Consider the following 24,630-nt stretch of genomic DNA (forward strand, 5'->3'; position numbering starts at 1 on the left):
TAAAACAGGCTAGGAAACCAACCACAAGACATTGCTACGCAAATAAGTGGAAACAATTTGTTTATTACTGCCATAATAATCAGATTCAACCATTACATGCATCTGCCAAAAACATTGTAAGTTACCTACTACACTTACAAAAGTCCAAGTTAGCTTTTTCATCCATAAAAATACATCTCACCGCTATTTCGGCTTACCTGCAAATTACGCATTCAACTTCATTATTCAGAATCCCAGTTATAAAAGCATTTATGGAGGGTCTGAAAAGGATTATTCCACCAAGAACACCACCATTTCTTTCGTGGAACCTCAACATCGTATTGACACGACTCATGGGTCCACCATGTGAACCCATGCATTCATGTGAGATACAGTATTTAACATGGAAAGTAGCTTTTCTAATAGCTATCACATCTCTCAGAAGAGTAAGTGAGATACAGGCCTTTACCATACAAGAACCCTTTACACAAATACACAAACATATAGTAGTTCTACGCACAAATCCTAAATTCTTACCTAAGGTCATATCACCGTTTCACTTAAATCAAACAGTGGAACTCCCAGTGTTCTTTCCAGAACCAGACTCTGTAGCTGAGAGAGCATTACATACATTAGACATAAAAAGGGCACTAATGTACTACATTGATAGAACCAAACAAATTCACAAAACAAAACAATTGTTTGTTGCTTTCCAAAAACCACATACAGGGAATCCAATATCCAAACAAGGCATTGCCAGATGGATAGTTAAATGTATTCAAACCTGTTATGTAAAAGCAAAAAGAGAACTGCCTATTACACCAAAGGCACACTCCACTAGAAAGAAAGGTGCCACCATGGCCTTTCTAGGAAACATACCAATGACTGAAATATGTAAGGCAGCCACATGGTCTATACCTCATACATTTATCAAGCATTACTGCGTGGATGTGTTAACAACACAGCAAGCCACAGTAGGACAAGCAGTATTAAGAATACTATTTCAAACAACTTCAACTCCTACAGGCTAAACCACCGCTATTGGGGAGATAACTGCTTACTAGTCTATGCGCAGCATGTGTATCTGCAGCTACACATGCCATCGAACGGAAAATGTCACTTACCCAGTGTACATCTGTTCGTGGCATGAGACACTGCAGATTCACATGCGCCCTCCCACCTCCCCGGTAAGCCTGTAGCCGTTTTAAGTTGTCAAGAAAATTAAACCTGAACATTTGTAAATTTGTAAATATATCACTTTTAGTCACATTATGTACATACATACTTACTCCATTGCATGGGCACTATTACTATATACACAACTCCTACCTCACACTCTGCAGGGAAAACAATCTAAGATGGAGTCGACGCCCATGCGCAATGGAGCCGAAAGGGGAGGAGTCCCTCGATCTCGTGACTCGAAAAGACTTCTTCGAAGAAAAACAACTTGTAACACTCCGAGCCCAACACTAGATGGCGGGATGTGCACAGCATGTGAATCTGCAGCGTCTCATGCCACGAACAGATGTACACTGGGTAAGTGACATTTTCCATATATATATATATATATATATATATATATATATATATATATATATATATATATATATATATATTTTACGACAAGACATAGTCACCAAACTTTGTGGGCTTATGGCATTCTCTCATACTTCTTTTCCTTTCGATCTTTATTTTATCACCATGCACACCCTTCCTCACTTGTTCAAATGAATTGTGAGCCTCAAGCTCATTTCCACCGGCTTGATCAGAAGACTTGTGACCACCCTCCTCATGCTCACTTCTTCTCCGAACACTGGGATCTAAAGCTAAACCTGTGACACCCCACCAACTACCATCAGTCAATCTGGCAGCATTTCTGCGTACCTCTTGAATTTGTTGAGATTCTTTGAACGTCAACATGCCTTTTCTGTCTACTATGGGATCCCTTACTCTCACCCAATCACCAATCTGCAGACCATCCTTTTTCCGTGGTATCCCTCTCAATCTTTTCCTTCCCACAACATCAGAATTGTCCTTTGCTACCCGCCAAGCTTCCTTCAGATCACTTCCTTCATTAAATAACTCAATCATCCAAAAAAGACACAGTTCTGTAGTGCAATCCTACCTCTCTTTAATTCAAAAGGCGTCTTACCAGTAGCAACATGAGGTGTAGTTCGATGAGACCAAATTAGTTCTTTAATAGCCTGTCCCACTGACATGTTAATCCTAAGAGCAGCTTGGATACATTCTACAAGCACACAATTGAAACGTTCTACAACACCATTACTCTGGGGATGATATAGTGGAGTTCTTATGTGTCTGATTCCACACTTACTCAGGAAATGACACATCTCTGTGGATACAAATTGTACCCCATTATTGGTCATGATCTGTTCAGGGACAACTTCCCGATTAAAAACATCTTTCAAACATTTAATGACGCTTTGTGTGGTAGGAAATCTTACAGGTAGAACCTCAACCCATCTTGAAAGATGATCCACCATCACCATGAAATACCTCATGTCAGGTGGCAACACATGATAAGGACCTAGAAAATCCAGACTAAATTTCTGCTAAGCTCTAGCTGGCGATGGAACAAAAGAATCACTTACTCGATGAGTAACTAGAACTTTGTCACTTATGCAACACCTAGAACAATTCCTCACAAATTCCCCAATTTCTTTGTCCATCGTAGGCCACCAGAGTTCCGATCTTAGCTTCCTTTTGGTAATGGTGGAACCCAGATGTCCTATATGTTCTTTGACTATCAAGTCACTCCTAAAACACTGTGGGGGAATAAGTTTATTACATCTAATAAGCTTGTCACCTTCAATAGATAATTCATCTGACACCTTCCAGAAAGGTTGTAACTCAGATGGAAGAGTCTTCTCTCTTGGCCAACCAGTCTTAACATAATGCATAACATCACACAACAATCTGTCCTTTTGCAATGACTTAGTCCAAACACCTTCATCCAAAGTTTTGTCAAATTCAGCAATGCATGCTATGAAACACTCTTCGATTTCTGTTCCTCATCATCCCTGATAGGCAAGCAGGATAAACAGTCTGCCCTACTATTTTTCCCACCCGGAATGTACTCAACGAAAAGTTGAATTCTGATAACTTAGCTGCCAATCAAGGTATGTGAGCAGCAGAGCGTTTAATTTTTTTTCCTGACAAAATCTCGACCAGGGGACGGTGATCAGTTTTTAAAATAAAATGTCTTCCCCAGAGATATTGCTTAAACTTTTCTGCACTCCATACACAAGCAAGAAGTTCCTTCTCAATTACAGAGTACTTCCGTTCCACCACTCGCAGTGTCCTTGAAGCAAACCTGATGGTGCTTTCCTTGCCTTCACTTGAAACTTGTGTCAATACTGCACCCAACCCATACTCGCACGCATCCACCGTTACTATAGTTTTTGTACTTTCCGAAAATGGTTGTAACACTGGAGAATTAATGATTCTCTTTAATGTTAATTAATGTTTTATCTTTTCAATTGCCTCATAGCACTCATCAGACCAATAAAATGTTTGTTTCTTCTTAAGAATTGCCCTGAAACATTCTGTAGTTTTGGCAAAATCCTTCAAAAACTTTTCATGAAATTCACATAGCCCCAAGAAGGAAAGTAACTGCTCTTTAGTCTTTGGCGCAGGAGCTTCAAGAATGCTTTTTACTAATTTTGGTCTAGGTTTGACACCCTGTTCGGATAAGACATGACCCAGGTACTCAATCTCCCAAGTCTTAGAGAGGCATTTGTCTTTTCTTAGAGCGACCCCTCTATCCTCCAAAGTTTTCAAGACCTCCTCCAAGACTTTATCGTGTGCAGTATCAGTGTCAGCAAAAATCAAAATATCATTTTGGAATATGACCACATTGGGATTGTTGGGAAACATGTCAGTCATCAATCTTTGAAAAACGGCAGCTGCTTACGCTAAACCGAATGGCAATCTACAAAATTGGAAGGTCCCATCAGGAGTCACGAAAGCAGTAAGAGCTCTTGAGTTAACATCTAGTTCCAATTGATGATACGCCGATCTTAGATCTAACTTCGTGACCCAACTAGCAGAACCCACTTTCGCGATCAGGTCATCAATTCTAGGTAACGGGAAACTGTCAACCCAAATTACCTCATTCAAGCTTCTTAAGTCCACACACATTCTCAGATCTCCAGAACCTTTCTTTGCTAAAACTATGGGAGACAACCATAGGGTTGCTTCCACCTTTTCTGTTATGCCCTGTTCACACATGTCATTCAGTAAATTGGACAATTCTGTTCTCACACTAAAGGGGACATTTCTCAGTCTATGTTTAACAAGGACCGCCCCTTGTTTCAACTTAATTGTGTGTGTGAAATCTGTTATTTTCCCTAATTTGTCCTGAAACAATCTCTTAAATTTTTGTTGCCAAGAATACGCTGTGTCAGAAAAAGTTTTAAAACAATTGGTATCACTTCTTTGAATAGACACAGGTTTTTCCCTTCCTGGTTTAATGATTAACTTGAAATCAGCTTGATGAATTAAGCCCAAGACATTAATACCCTTTTTGGCCACATACACTTTGCCTTGGATTGTCTCTCCAAAAATGGACAATGAAATCCAAAAATACCCAACCAAATCATTTTGCTCCCCTCAAAAGCTAGTGTGGCAACATCAGGAGGAAAAATAGTTTTTTCCCCCCAAAACTCATTGAATTTTTCTAATGAAACAATTGTGATGCGAGCTCCTGTATCCACTAATAGTTTAACTGCAATTCCACCCACTAACACCTCAATGTCAGGATCTACTACCATCTTGTTAACTGTGGAGAAATTATCCTTGACCACTAATACAAACTCATTGTCATCATGTTGTACACTCTCCTTATCTCCATCAAGTACATACCGAACACTACTCCTCTTACCACCTCTACACACACGTGAGAAATGTCCAAGTTTGTTGCAGTTCCTGCACTGTTGATTAATAGCTGGGCAGTTTCTGAAAGATGATACATGGTTCGAAGAAACACACCTAAAACACATATTCTTTTGGTTGAATTTAGATGGCAAGGTATTACTAGAAGATGGAATGTTCTCTTGTTTTTTCTCGGCACAAACTTGTTTCTTGTAATCATTGTTCTGTGTATTCATCACCTCACCTGAAATAGAAGCATTAGACAAAGACAACTCCAACTGTTTTGCATCCTCCAAGGAACATTCAATGCTGTTTGCTATGTCAATAGCTTTGTCTAAAGATGGATCTTTACATGTTAGCAACTTTTCTTGGATTCTTTTAGAATAGCATCTCGCTACTAATTGATCATGTATGAGTTGAGAGGTAAAAGTTTCAAATTTGCACTTAGCAGCCAACACTTTTAATGGTGTAATAAACAAATCTACACTTTCATTGGGATTTTGCGACCTTGTGAAAAATGTGTACCTATATACAACAACATTCTTGGTCTTAGTGAAATGCTTGTCCAGTTGTGCGACCGCCATTTCAAACTCATCTAACTCTTCTTTCTCACGTAATTCGTAGACTGGTAGATGGTCGAAGATATTCTGTCCTTCCACACCCAGATAATAATACATTAGACTTTTTTTTCTTTCAGGCCTAAATGTGTGACCATCAATAGCTCCTAAATAAGACTTAAAAGAACGCAGCCATAACTTCAATTCCAAAGGAGGGTCACCCAGATCTTGTAAAAAAAGGAGAGGGTGGCAACACGTTCTGCATTCTTGCTTTTTTTTAAATCTCCCTTTTTCTTCTTGAGACTGACAAAAAAAAAAAACAGTACCAATAAAAAATAAGAAAAAGAAGAAGAAAGGAAAGAAAAAAATATATATATGTGTCTATGATGTCCCAAAGAAAGATGGCCAATATAAACTGCACTCTCCTTCTTCTGGGGTCCTTCTTTTATGTTGATGTCAGAAGAAAAACGAAAAAGAAAAGAAAAAAAAAGTCCTTCAGTTTTTTTATTTTTTTGAAGCACTTCCTGCCAGTAACAATCGACGATTCCCAGGAGAAGAGACTTAATTAAGCTAAAGCTGGCAGCACACAGAGCGTTAAGTCATACAAAAAAAACACGCACTGCCAAAGGTAAACAGGAAAAAAGTACAGCGCGCGCGAGTAGCGCTCAACACAGTACCCGCGCGCTCAGCTAATTATGCCTCGTGCTAAACACACCGTTAGGCCCAACGATGTGTTAGCTCTCAACTCTGTGCCCCCAAATACCTTGAAACGAGGAAGCTGGCCGAGACCTCTCCGAGACAGGACGCTCATGGACATCGAGTTCAGGTCAACAGAGCCGGTCAAAACTTCACCGACGCACTGAAGAAGAAAACGAAGGGAAGTGCGGCAGAACGATCCGCTTCATCCTCGTCGCCTTTTCTGTGGGAGTCCAATGATCCAACGCAGGTCCGTCAGGTAAGTAAAGCTTTATTGTGAAGCCTGAGTAACACTTAAAGTTAAGATACAGGGTAAAGGGGCACAGAGGGAGCAGAGGTGTGTGCAGCGGTCCGTTAGTGGCATGTGGAATCACGAGGCATCACCATGCTATGTCAAAGGATTCTACATGACACACCGGAGTTCCGAGCCACGTCACAACACCTTGTTATACAGCCTCTAAAGAACTTTTTCACAGGGTTTCAGCTTATTATGAGAGTGCCAGATAATATATTTTTGATGCCATTTACTGAAATACCATGGGGTATTTCTGTATTAAAATTGCCCCTTCTTTGAAGCCTGAGTGCTAATGAAAATTTCCCAATTCTCAGTAGACCCAATAAATTCCAGTCCAATCCAGAGTCTGGACCAGACCCTTATTCCCAGACACTATTACTAATAGGTATTTAAATAGCTCTATTTCTGTAAGCATTGGTAATCGCAGCTGGATTGCCAATTCCTGCCTAAACACATTGATCCACAGCCTCACAGTGTCTAGCATATTCCCAAAACATGCTCAGTCACCATAATTTGGTGGGCAAACCTATTACTGGTGGGTTCAGAGGTCACTCGACCAGAGATGTGGAAGTACAGACACTCTTGTTGGCACATCTCTGAAGCAGAAGATTGGAGGACCACTTATTCCTTTGGCAGGTTTTAGTGCCTTGATGTAAAGCCCAGAGCAGACACCACAGTGGAATAGGCCGTTCTTCAAAACCTGTTTGCGTAAGCATCATGCCCGGCGGCCACTTTTGTCTTCTGATAATGTAATGCTTTGCTAATCTTAATTAAGGGATATGCATCCACAAAAGATCCAGTGCTGGAAAGTGCAAAAGTGACTCACTCGTAACTACAGTCCTCCTGCTTTGGTATTATTCACAGATCTGCAAGACCAGCTACTCTTGACAAATGTTCATAATCTGACAGTTTCCGCCTCTGAGGGGAGTTGAGCTGTATGCTTCCCCACATTTTTGGCAACTTTAGGTCACATGAAGACGTGGATTGACTACAAGTTGTGTATGCCTGTTTGCAATGTTAACTGACTGTGCATGTACACTGCTATGTAAATGTTTGTTAACAAGGTGTCCTGCGCTGGTATCTGGGAATAATTCAAGCATTTGAATCTATGAAAGACACTAACATTGGGGAATGTAGTTGGAACATGAGTATATTTTTACTTTCTTGGTGCTGCATTTCAGGCCAGGCTTGGAGCATCTACTACATTTCTTGCTGCTGTAGCACTTCTCTCTGCGGAGAAGCAGTCTCCTTATGTTGACAAAGTACTCCTTTCTTCTGATCCCGGTTTTTGCTCTGAACCTACTGGCTTCAGTCAAACTGGAAAGATGAAGAGGACCACCTCGGTTTGTCACAGGGGCATAGGCTTAAGTAATACATTACAATGATAACTAGTCTGCAGATCCATTGCTACACGTAAATGAGAACTGCAACTATCTTAAATATGAAGTCTAAAATCAGTTTGAACACACACTCTACAAGTCACCTGGCCCCTTCTTTCAAATCTAGATGAATTTAATTTTTGGGTACATCCTTTTCTCAGAGGATGAGGGTAATGCTTCCTCATTCTGTGTATATTACATACATTATATTGAAATGTTGTTCCCTTTTCTGGTAGTACCCAATAATCCACAATATGAAAGGTTAAGAAATGTTTTGCTACAACCTGGTCAATCAATTGCATAATTAGACATATTACACACTCTCATTACTTTGCTAAATCAACATAATTGTCCATACATACGAGATAGATTGCCCTACAGTAAAGAAGACTGCATAAATAAATTCAGATATTCAACCGTCAAGCTATTTGGTTCTCAAGCATGGATTGTTGAGCAGTGATTGTTTTAGTAATCTGGGAATGTACTTAACTTCTTAGATAGACACGTTAACATTTGTAGGGGATTTGTGTATATCATTGTGGCAGGTGTTTTTGTTATTGAACCACATATGTAATGGCGGTAGGAATTGCTAATGTATTTCATCAATAAAGAAAACAAATGTATATCAACGAAGGCCATTTTCAAACAATGATTTAGAATGCACTTTTAAAAAATTTTTTTACAAAGAATTAACTTGAACGTCTTTTTCTTTCAGGTCTTTCACTACCTGAGTGTGAGCATCTTGTCATTTTTCCTGATTGAACTCTTCTTTAAACTATATGCCTTTCAAGGAGAATTCTTTCATCACAAATTTGAAGTTATGGATGCAATTGTTATTGTGGTATCATTTATTCTTGATATTATCTACATAAGCCGAGAAGATGTGTTCACTGCTGTTGGGTTATTGATCCTCCTTAGGCTTTGGCGAGTGGCCAGAATTATAAATGGTAAGTGAATTATTTCCATTCCACCTTTCATGTATAAAGATATTTCTATGTAATATGGCTTTAGAATATAAGTAAGTACTTTTTTAATACGCATTCAAAAAGCTGCTAATTACAGTGTATTTTTACAGTCTTTGTATTTGATTAGCTGCTATTATTAGTTGCAATATTTGAAGCTTCTGTTCTAAACCTACATTACAATAGAATAATTCATCTGTTTGAATGTGTAGTACGTCTGTTGATACATCGTGCACTATGGATGACATTGGAATGTTGAGCGCTCCATTGAAGACAGTGGCGCAGCAGTGGCCTATATGAACTGGTATAGGCCAGCTGCTCTCAACATTTGAATGTCCTAATAGACAGCCTCTGCCTTTCTCTTTCCCCTGCCTCTCGAAAGCGTATGAATGAGGCAGAGGAAAGTGAAAGACACAGGCCATGCAAGAGGACACACCCAGCCTTCACCCTTCCCTCCTCCGAGGATATTGACCTCCTGTAGCTCAGTCTCATTAGGGGTTCAGAAGGAGGGAGGGGTGAATGCTGCTCAACTCCTGGGTCTCCCTGGCTTGGCTGAACTACAAAAAGCAGTTCAGCCAAGCCAGGGAGAATCAGGGGCTGACTTCAGCCCCCTTTCACAGCTTTTGCTGTTAATGTTCAGCAGCTAACAGCCATGGTCCTGTGTGCAGCTGTTAACTGCAGAACATTCACAGCAAAAGCTGTGAACAAAGGCTTCAAAGCCCAAGGGGGATTTCATCCCCCTCGGGCTCTGAGATTCCTTTGTTTTTTTTAATTAGAACCTTCTGCCCTCATGGCGTGGAATGTTCTAATAACTTTATAGCCCGCCGTAACTGAGTTATACTAGCCATTAAAGACCCACTCCCTTGTTAAAGGCCCTTGCATTAGGCTCAGACCTTTAACACTGGAGGAGGCCTTTAATGGCCAGAATAGCCCTCAAAGGTGGGCTATAAAGCTATATTAAACCAGAATTCCTTCCTTTTGTCTCTTGTCTGAGTTAAAAACATATCTTCGAAAGATTCCTCATTTTTTGAATATCACTTGGTACCAAAGCGAACATGGAATTGTTTTATTGCAACTGTGTCCACGTACCAGCAGTTGGTGCCATCTAACTCCATAGTGAACTTGCTCACCCTCCGGATGTAAGACTGCTCTGATGTATAGAGGTACAATCCCCTCAGGGTGACATCAGTTCTTTTATTTTTGTGCCCTTCAATGTGGATCTGGATCTCTACTCCCAACTTTGGTCAGGTTTCACTAATGCCAAATTGTGTTTCAAAATAAGACATCTTGCTTGGAAAGGGTCTTTCCCAAATCCAAAGGCTTTACGCTGCAGAAAACAGATATCGGTCACAGTTCTGCATGGTGTCTGCTTATGGTGTCTGGGATCCAGTGAAAAAAAAGGTTGTGCAACAAATGCTCCCTGATGCATCTGAAGGCAATCGGGTGTGGGCACAGAAACTATGTTGAGGAACACAAAGATGGGGCAGATCACACTCCAAGCAGCAGACCCCTCAGTCTCATGGGCTTCCTCCAAGTTGTCATTCAAGTTAAGTCTTTGTCAAAGTCGAGAGACAAGCTGAGCTACAAGCACAAGAAGGTCAAGCAGGAATGATCCCCATATCCCCACTCCAGGGAGAAGTGCCATAGTGACACTCCTAGGAACTAACTCTGCTGGCTTCATCTGACTCAGGGGCTGGTCCTAGTGCACCCTGATTTCCCTATGCAAACTTTGCCCCTGCAGCAAATTGCGGCTTTTAGGGAGGGTGTTCTGTAACTTTTCAGAACAATGCATCTCCATCTGGAATTCCTTCAGGCCCAGTGGTTTCTCAGGGGCCCCCAGTCCCACTGGCAGGTCCTACCCTGGTATCAACTGACCCTGTTGGGCTTCCGTCAAGTTCCATGCCGGTCCCTCTTCAATGTCTACATGGCACCGCTTGCCAACATCGTCTGATCCCACGGCCTCAACATCGTCTCCTACACGGACGACACTCAGCTCATCCTCTCTCTCACGAAGGACCCCGCAACCGCCAAAACCAACCTCCACACCAGACTTCACGCCGTCACCTACTGGATAGAGGCAAGCTGCCTCAAACTGAACTCAGAGAAGACCGAGATCATCATCTTCTGCTCCAACAAAGCAGCATGGGACAACTCCTGGTGGCCTGCCACTCTGGGAGCCGCCCCAACGCCCACCACCCACGCACGCAACCTTGGCTTCATACTGGACTCATCGCTCACTATGACCCAACAAGTCAAAGCCATCTCATCGTCATGTTTTAACACCCTTCGCATGCTTCCCAAGACCTTCAGATGGAACGCCTCAGCACGACTCATCCTCAACCTCCCCCGTCACGAACACATCTCAGCCCAGCTCAGAGACCTCCACTGGCTCCCCGTCAACAAAGGGATCATCTTCAAACTCCTGATCCATGCTCACAAGGCTCTCCACGACGCAGGACCTGCTTACCTCAACGAGCATCTCAACTTCCACATCCCAACACACCAGCTCCGCCCAGCCAACCTTGCCCTCGCCACCGTACCATAGTGGGCGGCAGATCCTTCTCCCACCTTGCTGCCATAACCTGGAACTCCCTCCCCGTCAACCTACGTCTGACCCTTCAGGAAGCACCTTAAGACCTGGATCTTCGAGCAGTAGCACCCCCCAGCGCCTTGAGACCCTACCGGGTGAGTAGCACCCTTAACAAATTACTGATTGGTTGATTGCCAGTCTGTGCATCCACATTATCTGCTGTAGGCTCAGTTGGCTACAAATGATTTGGTGCCAACGCTCCCTCTGGACCTGATGCCGATGCCTATTTACCATCTGGAGCTGATGTCGTGCCTCACCAGGCCCAGGACTTTGTATGAAACCCCTAAGCAGCAACCTCAAATTTTGAATTAACCCATTTATATGGATGCCACTACTATTGTATGCTAGAGATCCTTTTTGGATCTCATTCTGATGCGTGCTCCAAATATTCCACACGAGGAAGGTGACAATGAGGTGAACAAAAATTCTGCTAACTGGGCCTGATGCGTTGGAGTGTTTACTGTCCGTAAATGCAGCCCTGATAGACACCCAGATGTCAACATGAACTATGCTGTGTTCAGCTACCCAGTTAGTTACCTGGTAACCAAGTGCCATAATTCTACCCCGAGAAGACCAACATTTTGGGCTCATCACCGGACTCCTAAGAGTTTGGTTGTCCAAGGCTCTACAAGAAGGTCAACCCCATTGCATTTTCTACTGCATCCCTCCTGACAAAGAATTGAAATGTGCTGAGTCATTCAGAAAGAAAGTATTTTCTTCTGCCAGCTTGGCCTTGATGACCTTGAACGCTTTTTATCTCCTTAGTCAGTACACACATACTCTTTAGGAAATAGCCATTGAAATTTTGCACAACCATTTAAAGTAAGCTGTTAATGTGTGTCCTTTTAAATCTCTTTCACTGGCTATAAATTGCACAGCAATGCTTGGTGCTCGTTGAACAGTAACCACCGGAGATGCCCGTTTGTGCAAAAGGAGGACAAGAAAAAAAGAGCAGTAGAACAAAGAAGGTCTGGACTTAAACCTTTGTTTTGTAACACCTGTTTGCATTTATTAGCTATATTTATATTAAATGTTCACAGCTATTTGAAATTATTACCAATATTTACATTATGTATTGAGACACTGTAAATACTGTACAATACCGCTTTGCACTTCTGAAAGTCACCTTATGTGTACATTTCCAGAAATGTTTTTAGAGACATGATTTTTTTTTTTTTTTTTTTTTAATTGGTCATTTATTCATTTTTTAAAGCCCCACAAGACACAAGCAGTGATCTTAGATTATCGCCATAAGTATGCAAACAGTTCTTTCCCCCTTGCTGTGCAAAATACTTTAATTACTCCAAACTGGCAGGTGCAACTAAGCTCATTTGTTATCATATCCTGCCTGGACTATTGTGATATAATCTACACTGGCCTTTCCAGAACGTACATTTTCAGGCTCCAGAGATTACAAAACCAGACAGCCAGACTGTGACCTTGTGTACCTACACAGACTACTTCAAACATGTTCTTAAAGTACTCCATTGGCTATCAGTTGAAGCCAAGATTAAATGCATGTTTCTTTGCTTTATCCACAAGGCCTACTGGAAATGAGGTATACAATATTTGCAACTCTTCGCTCCACACCTCACCCGTGGCAGAAATGTCTGCTCATCAGCAGCTAACTTGCTGATAGAGAAAGATTTTTTTTAAGTTGATAAAAAACAGAAGTAGATTCCTGGAAGTACAAGACCAAACCAAATCTGTGGAATGCCCTCAGCCTCTCTCTGAGTTTAGAACTCCGTTACAAGGCGCATCTGATAGAGACTTCTAGCCGCACATTCCTTTCTTTTGAACATCCCACGGTGGCAGATTGCATCTGGAAAATTTTCAAGCACTACCCTTGCACGTCAGTAGGTGGCATTGTTTGGATCCATTTTGACAGCATCTGTGCCGGAAGTGACATGTGCAGTACCTATATAGGTGCCACCTCCATTGCTGATGTCACTTCTTTCCGCTCCAGATAGCGCTGATCCAGATTGAACTACTCTTCAGTTATTTTTTTGACTGCCCTTTTTCAACTTTTTGTCTTATTTTTTCTGAGATTTTATCTCCTGGTGTGAGGATGTCATCCAAGAAGCCGGCTGGCTTCTAACCATGTGGGGCATGTCACAGGCAAATGTCGGTGACATACCCCAACTAGGTGTATTTGTGGTATTTGGAGCTGGGACACGACTCGAAGGTGTCTGAGGATTAATGCCCCATGCATCTGAAGGTGCTGAGGGAGGGATCCCTCAAGTACCTCGCCGCCCAATATCGGTCGATTCAGCAATGCTTAAGGTCCCGTTCGTGTGGGAGGTCCCGGGACCATTTGCAGAGCTTCTGTCGGTGTTCCTAATCACACTCAAAATCATCAGGGAAGTCAGGTAACTTCCACAAGCACAAGAAGTCGAAGTTCAAACATTCTTCGACTTCCCCTCCATCGTTGAAGTTATCCAACAAGACGAGAAGGCATCAGCAGTCCAGGCCCCGCGAATCAACAGGGTCTGAGCCTGGGTCGGCTCTGCACTTTCCTGATTTTCCTTAAACCGGAGTGACCCCTGCCCAGCTGAAGGAGTTTTATGAGGCAATGTGCCTCATTTTCAGTCAACCAGTGCCTCTGGGGCTGCGGAGGGGTTTGCCCTCAGCACCATTTGGGCCCCTAGAATCCCTCGCTGAATCCAGAGTGGAGCTGCCGGCGAGCCTGAGACCTTTCTCTGCACCGGCTCCAATGCAGATGCCCTTAGGTGGCACCATACCCATTGTCTTACCTGACATTGAGCGAGATGGGGTTGTCAGGCACCGACCAAGGACATTCACCCTGGAGTGGAACCAATGCCTTGTTCACTGGATAGGTTTGAGAGGGAGACATTCAGAATGGGTCTATTGATCGTTATGGAGAAGACCCAGTTGAAGAGGACAACTGGTATGAGAAATTGGGTGAGACGAATGGGTTAGACACCTTGCCCGACACTGGCCTGGTTTTCCCTCCTACTATGGCTGCAGAGGAGTGATCCTTTTTTGCTATGGTGGTGCGCAGAGCGGCTGAGGTCCTGGACCTTCAATTGCCCTCCATGACAGTCAAGACTAAAGTCGTGACAGAGGTGCTTCAACCGGGAGTCACCCCCTCAGAGCCTTTACTCCCATTTTATGAAGCCCTTATGACAACGTCCTACTTGGGGCCTAGACCAAGCCCTGCATAGGGGCTTCTGTGAAGCAGATGATTGCCTACTGTTATTGCCCGGCTCCTGGGGATCCCAGTTTCCTTATTCAGCATTGCACCCCGGAGAGCTTGGTAGTCCAAGCCTCCTCATCCTGCATTCTTCCTGTCCGTTTCCTACCACTCCACCGACTAGAGAATCAAAGCTGGACACCTTCGGTAAAAGGATTTTCCATTCCACCAGCATGGCATTGTAGTCGGTGAACACCACATGCGTATTGGGCCATTGTTCCAATACACCATGGGATTTGGTTGCGCAAGTGCTGCCTATTGTCCCAAAGAAGGCCTGAGCCATATCCTCTCAGAAGTTGCAGACGGGAGGGATGCAGCAAAGTTCTCCATCAGATGTGAACTCGACACAACCATCACTCTAGATAGAGCAATTTCATCTTGTGTGGCCTTGTGATTCCACGCCTGGCTGAGAATATCTGGTTTTCAGAGGATGTCCAGGCTTCCCTCATGGACATGTCCTTTGATGGCTCTCGCCTATTTGGAGACAAGACAGATTCAGCGTTGGAGTGCTTCAAGGACAGCAGAGCTACAGCCAGGTTATTGGGCTTGTCTATGGCCTCTTGTCAACCCCACTCTGCTTTCCGCCCCCTTCATGGCTACAGAAGGGGTCTCCAGCTGCACCCATGCCCTCAAAGCTACCATGACCATCAGGCTTCTCAGCCATTTCATGGCCAAGGGCACAGGTCCTACAGACCACATGAGACAAGAGGCCAGCACTTAGGACAGTCTACCTATTCCCTGGCAGCTGCTGCCTCCAAGTCTCTTTAGCCCGCCCTGAGACCACTATGGGCACCCAGTGGGAGGCAGAATACTCCATGACTTTCCCTACTGGCTTTCAGTAACATCAGACCGATGGGTATTACAGATAGTCCGAAGGGGCTACTCCCTCCCCTTTGTGACATCCCTCTCCACCCACAATCGGCTGATGGAGGACCATCTCACCTTGCTACATCAAGAAATGCAGGCTGTCTCGGCGAAGAGAGCCATACAAAGGGTGCCTGTATCAGAAGTAGATCATGGTTGCTATTCCTGCTACTGTTTGATGCCAAAGTAGGGCTGAGGACTTTCTCCTACCCTAGACCTGCGCTTTCTCAGCCTCTTCTTGAAAAAGGAGAAATTCTAAATGCTTGCGCTTGCCCAAGTTTTGTCTGCCCTGCATCCAGGAGAATGGATGGTAGCATTGGACTTGCAGGACACTTATTTCCACATCCCCGTCCTCCTGGCCCACAGGCACTATCAGCCAGTCACAGTGGATCATAAGCATTTTCATTTCGCTGTTCTCCCATTTAGCCGTACCAGCGCCCCGAGTGTTCACCAAGGTGATGGCAGTGGTTGTGGCTCACCTGCGGAGGTCAAAAATGTTAGTCTTCCCTTACCTCGGTCCTGCAAGACTTTTTGATTTAATCGGATTCACAGACACACCTCTGGGGAGGTATTGGTTGGGTATCTATTCAAAGGTAGGGAGTATGCGGCTAGATAGTCTCCACAATATAGAGTGTTACCGAGAGTAAATAACTTGTTCATCTGATAAGAGACTTCTAGCTGCAGATTCCTTACCTTTGAATAGTTACCCAAGCAATACCTCCCAGAGGTAGGTCTGCAAATCCAAATAAATCAAGAAGTCCTGAAGTCTGCAGCTAGAAGTTTCTTATCAGATGAACAAGTTATTTATCTTTGGTAACACTTATATTGTGTAGACTATCTACCTGCAGATTCCTCACCAACCCTCCCATCCTTTGCGCTCTTCAAATTGGTTGAGGTACAGGGAGACCCTTTTCAGGGACTTAGGTGCTCATTACGAGTCTGGTGATCCTGGGGCCACCAGACTAGTGGTCCGGCCTCCACATTATGACCCTGGCATAGCCACCACGGTCTGAGCGCCGGCACAGCCAGGTTGCTGCCAGTTGACAGCCTGGTGGTGCCAGCGGTCTTAATCCACGAGGGCAGCGCTGCAAGCAGCGCTGCCCTGAGGATTACGCCCCAAATCTCCACTGGCTTTTATATGGCGGTCCCACCGCCGTTCAAAGGCTGCCGGAGACTGGCTGCCGGTGGCCTATGGGGCCCCCTGTACTGACCATGCACTTGGCATGGGCAGTGCAGAGGCCCCCATTGACAGCCCTGTTGTGCTTTTCACTGCCTGAAATTACGGGCAGTGAAAAGCGCGTCCGTGTCAAACTCCTTATAAGGCCCTTAGTCTTTCCCACACCAGTGGCCAGTTCTCATTGTGGCTCCGCGCTCCTGATGTTAGCATGCCGAGGTGTGGCCTATAGAGGTACTACGCATGTCACTTCTAGCACGGATGATGCCAACATGGAGCTGAACGATGCCACCTACTGGCGCATAGGGGTACTGCTTGAAAATCTTCCAGAACCAGAACCAGTCTAATGCCTGGGGATATTCAAAAGTAAGGAATCTATGGCTAGATAGTCTTTAAGAGATAAGGTGTTACCGAAGTTAAGTAACTTGTTCTTGTGGAAACTCCAGAAAACTTAACGATTTAATCTTGCCTTGTAAATATAGTGCCTGGCCTTTCGGGTCGCAGTCACATGCCACCACTTACCTAATGAGCCACGTTCACCCTCTTAATTTTTTTTTTTTTTTTTTAGCAAATTGAACAATGTTGCTATCCACTTCTGCTCTCTTAAGTAACTGAAATGCTACATTTAGTACCTTCCCTAAACTGATTATGTCTGTTTCTCTGTTTGACACACTCGCCATCTCAGTGTAATCCCCATTTGTTAACTTACTGTTGCAGTGTAAAGTTTAATCAAGCTGATGCATCCAGGAGTGCTATGTAAATGGATAAATAAATAAGTAAATTATAAAACCCTCAAATAATTATATACGTAGTGTGTTACTGCGAATAGCAGTTGGTAAGATCGAGTAAAAGTAATAGTAAAACATGCATGTTAAATAAGCATATAGCAGCATATCACTCTGAGTTCTCCATAGGAGTTCCAGATCTCAACCATTTCTTGTTGGCTGTCCCACACTCATTGTTTTTACACAGGATTCCACAGTTGAACCTTTTCAGTTACAATAGCTTTTTTAATGTGACTTTTTGAATTCTTACAGCATTGAAAGCAGGCATTACCACCTTGAATGTGCAACTTCATTTTATCAGCTCGAGCGTGGAATAGCCCCATAAACTACCATTAGTTTTGTAATTCCTGCCCTCCTTGCCCCACAAAAGCACCCAAACCTACCAAACCACTCCTTTGCCCCAGGAAATGTAAGTCCATTCAATTCTAGACACTGCAAACATGGCTGGTACTCTAGCATGATTCCCCAAGTTCAACATAAGGTACTATTGTCCTGGACCTTAGATTCCAGGATTAGCTGACTGAAATATCATCCAAAACATTTAGCCCTCACAGGCATCATAAGCAACTCGAAAGTCATCAGGAGTGCTAACACGAGCCTCCAGAGTTCCTGTGAAAGTTTCTTCCTTCACTGACCCACATGTACAAATTTCTCCTACCCTAGTTTCTGCAGCCACAGATCAATTTGGTAATTATATTACTGACCCATAGTAGCAGGATCACTTGTTTTGCTGCTAAGTGATAGGAGCAAGTGGGATATTGTTTTTCCTGTGTGTTGGACCTGCCCTTTTTGCAGGGTTATCCCCAAACATTTTGCCTTCTTCCTCTTATTTTATCTGACTCGTTTGTTCTGGTTTTAGGACTCTGGGCACTCTAGCACTGCTGACCAGCACTAGAGTGCAAATGCCCCCTTTCTAAATTGTATTGGTGATTGGTTTATCCATGATTGGCATATTTGATTTACTAGTAAGTCCCTAGTATAGTCCACCAGGTGTGCCCAGGGCCTGTAAATCAAATGCTACTAGTGGGACTTGCAGCACTGATTGTGTCACCCACATGACTAGCCCTGCAAACATGTCTCAGGCCTGCCATTGCAGTGTCTGTGTGTGCAGTTTTAAACTGCCATGTCGACCTGGCAAGCTCACCCACTTGCCAGGCCTAAATCTTCCATTTCATTACCTGTAAGTCAACTCTAAGGTAGGCCCAAGGTAGCCCCATGGGCAGGGTACAAGGTATCTGAAAGGTGGGACATGTAATGGTGTGTTTTACCTGTCCTGATAGTGAAATACTGATAATTGTTGTTTTTCACTATTGCATGGCCTATCCCTCCCGTAGGGTAACATGGGGATTGCCTTGAAATATCTTTTAAGTGTAAATTCCCTTTGGGAGCCTATAAAGATATGAAGTTTGGGGTATCTGAACTCACAATTGAAAAATACATCTTTTGGTGAAGTTGGGTTTTGAATTGTAAGTTTGAAAAGGCCTCTTTTAGAAACTGGGCATTTTCTTGCTTAACCATTCTGTGCCTCTGCCCGTCTGCTGAATACACGTCTGGGTCAGGAAGACAGTTGGTCTGTTTGTGCATTCACTCTAGACAGTCACACAAAGGTAGATGTTCCTTGCATATCCTGATGGGCCATCACCAAGCTGATGGGTCTTCCTGAGCTAGAGTGGTGGGAGTAGCTGACACTAGCACCTGAAATGGGCTGTGCCTCTCCTCACACAAAGCAGTCTGCAACCCCCTGGAGTGTGCCTGGGGAGAGGGCAGGGAAAAGAAGGGTCTTGTGCACTACAGAGACTTCTCTTTGAAGTTTGCCTACTTGTAAGACAGCAATGGGTATAAGTACTTGCCCTCTGACATTACCTACTTAGAAACCTTCTGGACTGAGGAAATTCTGCCAGGAAGAAGAGCTGGATGCTGCCGGAGGGACTGACACTCTGCCTGTTGCTTTGTTGTGCTGCGAGTCCTAACTTGCCAAGCAGTACCCACTTCAGACCCTGGGCCCTTGGAAGGGCAAGCTGGTGATCTGAAGGTGAAAATCCACACATCAGTGCACTGCGCCGGAACGAGTAAAAGCAGCGTCTGCCCTGCGGCTTAAGAATTTATGCCTTACCTGCCTCACGGCTCGAGAATCATCACAACGTCTGTCTCGTGGCTGCAGAATCGATGCAGCACTTTTTTACTGTGGTCCCATCAACACAGCGCATCTGGAGCTTCCACGCATCATCCCTGGGTGCCAATTTTTCATCGACCCCCACGGCAATAAGGAACCAAGGCCGGAAATTGACACATCGCCTTTCCTGCGGGGAAAGATTAGATGCCAGTTAGGAACCGATGCATCGTCTCACCTGTGAGGAATGAACTGGTACATCATCTCCCCTGCGCAGTAAGGAACCAACACATTGCTTTGCTTTTCCAGTGCCTCACCTTTACTGTGGCCGGCATCATCTTTGTTTTTGACGCATCCCAGGTACTTTGTTCTAAAGAGATACATCCAAGGAATCCTATGGATTAAGGCTTGCTTAAACTTTAAACAAGGGTATCTATTATCTGGAGGCTCCAGCCAGTGCTTAATTTGAATAAGAATAATTGTTGAGCCCCAAAGTTTTGCTCAGGTGCCTGTGACCAGCATTATTGAAGGTCGAGTGCCACATTCCAAGCCTGTGTAGTCTTGATTCCACCTCATGCCTCTTTAAGCCACCTGCAGACACTCATGGCCTCTTTAACTTACTCTTGCAGGATTTTTTTCAGCCCTACATTTTCCTTTTATTACTGTTTTCCTGCCTTTACTTTCCTCCTCCTTTCCCATTTCATTGTGTTCTGCCTCTTGCTTTAGATCAAAGCCTGTTTAGGAAAAATAAATGCTGGTCCCCCAAAATCAGTGCTGGTGGGCCCCACCGGCAACCACTGGCTCAAATTAAGTACTATCTCCAGCTCTTGCTTGTGGACGAAAAACCCTCTGCCTAATCAGGAAATTTTGAACATGCTTCCTCTTAGGCCGGTCAAACACCTCCCTGACCTGCTCAAAAGATTTGATTTGACCCATGTCAAACATTTTCCTCACTGTGCAAAACTCACCTTCCTTCTAAACTATATAATCCCACCTTGCAAGAATCACAGTAATCCCGATTGCTCCAGAGAGATACAAAGGGTCAGGGAAATAGCGTTGACCGCTGTTGAACACTGATTTGGTCCTGAATTCTCAGAGCGCATCTGCTTACCAGACAGATGTAGAGTTTGGTACATCTCTGTGTGAAGACTCCAGGGCACTTCCCCAAAAGGATGTTCCAATTGGATTTGCTCTGTGGGCCACCATACCTTGTCATTGTAATCCTCGCCCAATCCATCATGTAGTATAGTTATGCCTTTTGATACACAATTGTAAACCATTATTTTCTTGCCTGGTATGAACACCCTTAATAATCAGACATTTTATATTTGATCAATTTAGACTCAACTTGGAAGTTAAGATGATCATACTCTTTTCTGGACTAATGTGATTTTTCTACGATTATATTCAATATCTGGAGTCCTGACGGGCCACTTTTGGGCCATTAACATACAAATTATATTTTATAGATCCCCAGTGTTTACCGCAACAGTTTTCATTTATACCCTTTAGAAGGTTTCGAGTATAATTGTAGCAGAAACGTTTGTTGAATTAACCTCCGTTGTAATCCTGTGATTATTTTTTGGACCGCTAGAAGAAAAGTCATTCTATTTTCAGTCAATGATCATACCTGAACCCAGTTTCCAGTTTCTTTAAATGTTACATTTGATGGTACTTTTCAGGTGTCCAACACCAGAGTCATTTCCAAACACAAGGCCTAGCTGACTTTAGGCCTTTGTGATTATACAACTAGGATAAGACACTTATTAGACCCTGTTTTACCAGTAGTTCTTTATTATCAGTATAAGCATATACATTTGACAGATAGAGCAAACATTTCAAGTGCAGTAATGTGGATATACAAGTGCAGATGGGTCGTGAGAAGATGCCAACATTGTTGACGACAACAACTCTATAACAGTACAATGTGTTGCCAGTGTAGTGTCCACCCATAGTGTTGCCCTTAGGTAGCACAATCTCGCTATCGGGTGCAGTGTCTGTACACGCCAATTGTTAGGAGCCCACTACTATTAATCTATAAAATTGGCCAACAGGGGCTGTAACTTTGTACCCTTGGAACTGAGGAGCTAATCTTGAACTTGTATGGCGGGGCGGTATATCTACACTGGGCCCAACTCTTATCTAGCAGCAGAGGTAGGCTTTGGTGGTGTGGACCGGGGTTTTAGTGAGATAGTTCCTGGAGGCGGGGGTGCTGTATTATCTCTCATGGAGGCCTGATGCCTTAACTGCTAGTTTTTCTAGGTATGTGTCCCAGACTTCCTGTTGTGGTGCATTCCTCTGGTGTATTAACAGTGTGTGCCAGGCTGTGACCTCCTCAGTTGCCCATTTGAACAGGTCTTGTAGTCAAAGCTGTGGGGGGGAGCATCTGGGGGATTCCCAAGCCATGGCTATAAACCTTATGCTAGTACAAATGCCAAGTCAATGAATTTTATGGCCTACTGGTTGTGGCGTGTGTGCTTTGGGATTCCCAGGAAGCACAACAGGGGGTCGACTGGTAGTGTCGGTCTGGTAATGTCGATTAGAGTTGTTGATACTTCTTCCCAGAATCAACCCTGTATTTGAACAGGCCCATACCATGTGATGGAAGTCTGCCTTCTGGCATGGGCATCGCGGTCACTGTCAGGAACGTTTGAACAATATAAGGAAAATAAAATTGAAGACTGCACCTGGTTTGCTTTTGACCTTCATTTGTGACGTTGTTCACAGTGACATAGTTGCCATTGTGCATCCTTCTTATGTTACATATGTATGCTGGCCCAGCTATACACCCACGTGTAGCAGGCCTTGAGTGGCCAGGAGCAACTACATTCTGTTTATTGCAATTACTGGACTCTGAACTCTTATATAGGTGTGCATTAATCTATATCACCTTTGCACAATATTCCTTGCTCTGATTTCAACCTTACCATTTTGGGGAGGGGGGGGGGGGGGGAATTTTTATTAATTTTTCAAGGAGACATAGGAAGTACAGAGCAGAATCCGAGCATAAATATCTGAGTAGTTTTGTACATTGGTATCATAAAAACTGTCAATGCTTATTAATTTGTCATCGCATTTTCTCCAAGGGTGAACAGTGAGTTATCCTTTTGCCCAAGATTTAAAAAAAAAACGATGGTTCGGAAGAACACGAGGTGCAGAGATGTGCTCTTGATTAAAAAACCTTTCTGCACGAACTTCTTGTTCCGGTTGATATTAATGGTTCAAATGTAAAACAACATCAATTTACAAAAAAGTTATAAGAAAAACATAGAACCTCTAAAATAAATATTCTGGGTAGATAATGTTTTTAAGCTCGACTCTATCTGGTAAATGTAATTTCTGTAGAACGAAAAGGAACTTTTCATGTTAATCAGATGCAACATTTTTTTTCTCCAAAATGACACTTTTTTTTTTAATTCAGTATCCTGAGAAAGACCCATCTACACTCGATAATGAAAGTGACAGATGGAACAATTTTTCTATGAGGTGGCGATTGATTATTGCCTGTACCTCCTTCTGGTATGTGGTATATGGCTGGAGTAGATGATTAATATAAAGTCTTGGTTTAAAGGCTGTACAGGGCTCAGTTTCTCTGTGCACATTTATATGTATATATTTTTTATTGAGTTGATTATGTATTTTGGGGCATGCACAAGACTAAAAAATCGAAAGCCTTGAATGACATTTGGAAACAATTGGTAAACAGTTTTTTACTCAGCCTTCCTATCACCAACTATTGAGTTAAATCTTAACACATTATTGCACAGAACTAGAAAGTGCAAGCAGTAGGGGAGATTTCCAATGTGCAACGCGAAGTCAGGGTTTTAATTTGTCTTTTCAGAGGGTAGAGCATTTCAGTTATTGGGTGGACAGACAGGAATCTATGGGAGGCTGCGTTAAATGGTTATGTACTATTTACTCTCAAAATACATCTGTGTGGAAAATGGATTGCCACCTTTGGGTTACGCCTACGTCAACATAAGGAAAATAATCCAAGCATTCTGATTTTTACCAGAATGGTTTAGACACTCACTGCTAAGTTGGTAAATGCATCGGACTTATAAACTATTGTTCACACTGGTGAAAATGGTCGAAAATAGTACATGTACTTCTGTTGTAAATGTGTATCTTTCTTCCAGGAATAATTATATCAATTCAGACACGAGCTGAAGAAAGAATATCAAAGCTAAAGGAAGAGAAGAAACAACTAACAGATCAAGTTACTCAGCTTCAACAGCAAAACAGAGAACAAGTAAGAGTGTCTATTCATAGACAGTCGTGTTGTACTGTATAGCTATATTCATTTTATATTATTATATCATATATGTATATATTATAACTGGTAACCACGTACTGGAAGATGGTAAAATAGGATCACATCACACGTTACCTTTATGTATATTTATATATTGCATGGTTATTTTGGGTTAGTTGCTTTGACAAATCATTTTGGTTGAAGGTGTGACGAACAATGGACAGTGATTTGAATTTTAATGTTTCAGTTCTGTTTACCTTTCATGAATAATTGATAAAACTACAGACAGTGGTGAGAGCTAGTGAATATATGAGATCATGTGGCAGCATATTTCTGGATTTACTGCGCTTGTCATGCAATTTTCACCTAATATTAGATTTCACTAAAACCTTTGTTACTAGTTAAAATGGATGAAATTAATGCTTCCAGAGAAGGTGCAGAGTAATATGCTTGTTTGCCCCTTAATTTAGATATCATTGCTTCATAATTTGTTCTTCAGTGCTGCATAATCCTAGAAACCCTGACAACAGTAAACCTCTACATTCATTTGGAGACTGGTGAAATCTATATTACAAAGGAAACAGTGAAATATCTTCCGGTATTTCATTGTTTTCCGTGAAATGTGGGTTTTAATACTACTAAGAGGTGCAAGTACCTGATTTCCAACTTTCCCAAAGGCAACTTACTTCGGATTTCTACAGCATTTCATATGGGAGGGAGTCCTGTTCAGAGTTCTGATTTCTACTCACTGTTTGGTTAGGAGTTCCCTTCTTTTCTGCTTTGTACCATTTTTTACATCTGTGCTTCAAGAAAATGATCTCTGGAAACTCAGAAATACTTCTTTCACTTCAGGAAGTGACAGATTCACCAAAGAAAG

At 43.0% G+C, this 24,630-nt stretch overlaps 1 protein-coding gene across 7 annotated transcripts in view; it reads left to right on the plus strand.

The window, feature by feature from the left end:
* Positions 1–24,630, plus strand: part of HVCN1 (hydrogen voltage gated channel 1) — a 264,968-nt gene that overhangs the window by 206,343 nt on the left and 33,995 nt on the right. For all 7 annotated transcript variants that reach the window (XM_069214860.1, XM_069214861.1, XM_069214858.1 and 4 more), the window contains 2 exons: positions 8,515–8,746; positions 23,638–23,750. In XM_069214860.1, the coding sequence (XP_069070961.1) occupies positions 8,515–8,746; positions 23,638–23,750 (345 nt within the window). The remainder of the gene's footprint in view (positions 1–8,514; positions 8,747–23,637; positions 23,751–24,630) is intronic.

This window comes from Pleurodeles waltl, chromosome 11, assembly GCF_031143425.1.
Source record: "Pleurodeles waltl isolate 20211129_DDA chromosome 11, aPleWal1.hap1.20221129, whole genome shotgun sequence".
Taxonomy (NCBI): domain Eukaryota; kingdom Metazoa; phylum Chordata; class Amphibia; order Caudata; family Salamandridae; genus Pleurodeles; species Pleurodeles waltl.